This window comes from Mandrillus leucophaeus, unplaced genomic scaffold (assembly GCF_000951045.1).
Source record: "Mandrillus leucophaeus isolate KB7577 unplaced genomic scaffold, Mleu.le_1.0 Scaffold198, whole genome shotgun sequence".
Classification (NCBI taxonomy): Eukaryota; Metazoa; Chordata; class Mammalia; order Primates; family Cercopithecidae; genus Mandrillus; species Mandrillus leucophaeus.
Genome location: NW_012102009.1, coordinates 2,034,536 through 2,038,615, shown reverse-complemented (window position 1 = coordinate 2,038,615; position 4,080 = coordinate 2,034,536). Strand labels below are relative to the sequence as shown.

Genomic DNA, 4,080 nt, shown 5'->3' with positions numbered 1-4,080 from the left:
ACCTAAAATAATTGGACTGTTTTTTTGCATGAAAATTATTATTCTAGAATTGAGAGGCAGCACTAGTGACAGATAGACTCCTTTCGAACCTGTTAAATAGGAGGCAGTGTGGGAGAACAGTATCTCCTCATTCTGGAAAGTCAAAAAGTTAGAGGTGGGAATTTGGCCCTGTGAAGTGCTAAGCAATGTCACAGAGCCCCAGTCAATCTTTGGAAGCACTTCTTTAAGGTATGGAAAAACAGGACAGAGATTTTTTGCATTTGGTGTTGAAAACTACTCTTCCCAACCCTACAAGTATTAGTTCTTGTCATAACCACATAATCCAGAAGTATCCACATATTCAATATGACAGCTAAACTCTATACTGTTTAGTTCTTGTAAGTTGTTGACATCTATATTTAGTTTGGTAACTGAGTTTGTAGCAATAACCTAAAAAGGTAAGAATTATAACTTTCTTATTACCTTTTAAAATTATAAATCAAAAGGTAGTTATCCTCGAATGATATTAGACATTTTTACCTGGTTTTCTCCTTTAAAACTGAAATTTGTAGGAAGAGAGGTAGAACTGAGCACTTGAGGTGCTAATCCTAACTGGTCTCCATAAAACAGCCAAGGAAGATTCTGTCTCCTATAAACAGTTACAACTGTTTTAATAATGGAGAATAAATATTTCTTATTAATATTTGTGAATATATTAATAACTGCACTGAATTCAGTCAAAATAACATTTCATCAGTCAAAATATCCTTACCAAAATGAAATAGAATGAACAGTGCTCAGTCCAGCAGTATTTTCAAAGATAAACTGAAATAGTCGACATGCATCAAATGTGGCAAAGTCGTAAGAATTCATGTTCATCACACATATATTTCCAAGAGCTTGACAAGATGTTAGATTGGCATATACCTACAACAGAACAATGGCAAAGAAAAGTAACATGAACCTGAACAGTCTATGCAAAAGTTGATATAAAAATTTTACTTTGTGCAGGTCCGTTTCAAGACGGCCAAGTAGGAACAGCTCCGGTCTGCAGCTCCCAGCGTAATCAACGCAGAAGATGGGTGATTTCTGCACTTCCAACTGAGATACCTGGTTCATCTCATTGGGACTGGTTGGACAGTGGGTGCACCCTACGGAGGGTGAGCTGAAGCACGGTGGGGCATTGCCTCACCTGGGAAGCGCAAGGGGTCGGGGGATTTCCCTTTCGTAGCCAAGGGAAGTCATGACAGACTGTACCTGGAAAAACAGGACAACTCCACCTAAATACTGTGCTTTTCCAATGGTCTTAGCAAACGGCACACCAGAAGATTATATCCCGCGCCTGCCTCAGCGGGTCCCATGCCCACGGAGCCTTGTTCACTGCCTGCACAGCAGTCTGAGATCCACAGCGAGGCAGCAGCCTGGGGGAGGGGCATCTGCCATTGCTGAGGCTTGAGTAGGAAAACAAAGCAGCCAGGGGAAGCGCGAGCTGGGTGGAGCCCACCGCAGCTCAGCAAGGCCTGCTGCCTCTGCAGACTCCACCTCTGGGGACAAGACATAACTAAACAAAGGACAGCAGAAACTTCCACAGACTTAAACGTCCCTGTCTGACAGCTTTGAAGACAGCAGTGATTCTCCTAGCACGGCGTTTGAGCTCTGAGAATGGACAGACTGCCTCCTCAACTGGGTTCCTGACCCCGTGTAGCCTAACTGGGAGACACCTCCCAGGAGGGACCGACTGACACCTCATACAGGTGGGCGCCCCTCTGGGACGAAGCTTCCAGAGGAAGGATCAGGCAGCAGTATTTGTTGTTCTGCAATATTTGCTGTTCTACAGCCTCCACTGGTGATACCCAGGCAAACAGGGTCTGGAGTGGACCTCCAGCAAACTCCAACAGACCTGCAGCTTAGGGACCTGACTGTTAGAAGGAAAACTAACAAACAGAAAGGAACAGCATCAACATCAACAAAAAGGACATCTACACCAAAACCCCACCTGTAGGTCACCAACATCAAAGACCAAAGGTAGGTAAAACCACAAAGATGGGGAGAAACCAGAACAGAAAAGCTGAAAATTCTAAAAACCAGAGCGTCTCTTCCCCTCTGAAGGATCGCAGCTCCTTGCCAGCAACAGAACAAAGTTGGATGGAGAACGACTTTGATAAATTGACAGAAGTAGGCTTAAGAAGGTCAGTAATAACAAACTTCTCCAAGCTAAGGGAGGATGCTTGAACCCATCGCAAGGAAGCTAAAAACCTTGAAAAAAGATTAGATGAATGGCTAACTAGAATAAACAGTATAGAGCAGACCTTAAATGACCTGATGGAGCTGAAAACAATGGCACAAGAACTACATAATGCATGCACGAGCTTCAGTAGCTGATTCGATCAAGTGGACAAAAGGGTATCAGTGATTGAAGATCAAATTAATGAAATAAAGCGAGAAGACAAGGTTAGAGAAAAAAAGAGTAAAAAGAAACGAACAAAGCCTCCAAGAAATATGGGACTATGTGAAAAGACCAAATCTACGTTTGATTGGGGTACCTGAAAATGACAGGGAAAATGGAATCAAGTTGGAAAACACTCTTCAGGATATTATCCAGGAGAACTTCCCTAACCCAGCAAGGCAGGCCAACATTCCAATTCAGAAATACAGAGAACACCACAAAGATACTCCTTGAGAAGAGCAACCCTAAGACACATAATTGTCACATTCACCAAGGTTGAAATGAAGGAAAAAATGTTAAGGGCAGCCAGAGAGAAAGGTTGGGTTACCCACAAAGGGAAGCCCATAATACTAACAGCGGATCTCTTGGGAGAAACTAAGCCAGAAGACAGTGGGGGCCAATATAAAACATTCTCAAAGAAAAGAATTTTCAACCCAGAATCTCATATCTAGTCAAACTAAGCTTCATTAAGTGAAGGAAAAATAAAATCCTTTACGGACAGGCAAATGCTGAGAGATTTTGTGACCACCAGGCCTGCCTTCCAAGAGCTCCTGAAGGAAGCACTAAACATGGAACAGAACAACTGGTACCAGCCACTGCAAAAACATGCCGAATTGTAAAGACCATCGATGCTAGGAAGAAACTGCATCAACTAATGGGCAAAATAACCAGCTAACATCATAATGACAGGTTCAAATTCACATATAACAATATTAACCTTAACTGTAAATGGGCTAAATGCCCCAAGTAAAAGACACAGACTGGCAAATTGGATAAAGAGTCAAAACAAATCAGTGTGCTGTATTCAGGAGACCCATCTCACCTGCAGAGACACACATAGGCTCAAAATAAAGGGATGGAGGAAGATCTACCAAGCAAATGGAAAAAAAAAAAACAAAAAAAACAAGCAGGGGTTGCAATTCTAGTCTCTGATAAAACAGACTTTAAACCAACAAAGATCAAAAGAGATAAAGAAGGCCATTACATAATGGTAAAGGGATAAATTCAACAAGAAAAGCTAACTATCCTAAATATATATGCACCCAATATAGGAGCACCCAGATTCATAAAGTGAGTCCTTAGAGACCTACAAAGAGACTTAGACTCCCACACAATAATAATGGGAGACTTTAACACCCCACTGTCAACATTAGACAGAACAACAAGACAGAAGGATAACAAGGATATCCAGGACTTGAACTCAGCTCTGCATCAAGTGGACCTAATAGACATCTACAGAACTCTTCTCCCCAAATCAACAGAATATACATTCTTCTCAGCACCACATTGCACTTATTCCAAAACTGACCACATAGTTGAAAGTAAAGCACTCCTCAGCAAATGTAAAAGAATAGAAATCACAAGAAACTATCTTTGAGACCACAGTGCAATCAAATTAGAACTCAGGATTAAGAAACTCACTCAAAACCGCTCAACTACATGGAAACTGAACAACTTGTTCCTGAATGACTACCGGGTAAATAATGAAATGAAGGCAGAAATAAAGATGTTCTTTGAAACCAATGAGAACAAAGATACAACGTACCAGAATCTCTGGGACACATTTAAAGCAATGTGTAGAGGGAAATTTATAGGACTAAATGCCCACAAGAGAAAGCAGGAAAGATCTAAAATGGATACCCTAACATCGCAAT

General features: G+C 41.5%; 1 protein-coding gene across 1 annotated transcript in view; it reads right to left on the bottom strand.

The window, feature by feature from the left end:
• TMEM67 (transmembrane protein 67) overlaps nt 1-4,080 on the bottom strand; it is a 76,894-nt gene that overhangs the window by 46,739 nt on the left and 26,075 nt on the right. The window contains exons 7-8 of the mRNA XM_011978681.1: nt 752-906; nt 520-628 (exon numbers count right to left, since the gene is read on the bottom strand). Of these exons, the coding sequence (XP_011834071.1) occupies nt 520-628; nt 752-906 (264 nt within the window). The remainder of the gene's footprint in view (nt 1-519; nt 629-751; nt 907-4,080) is intronic.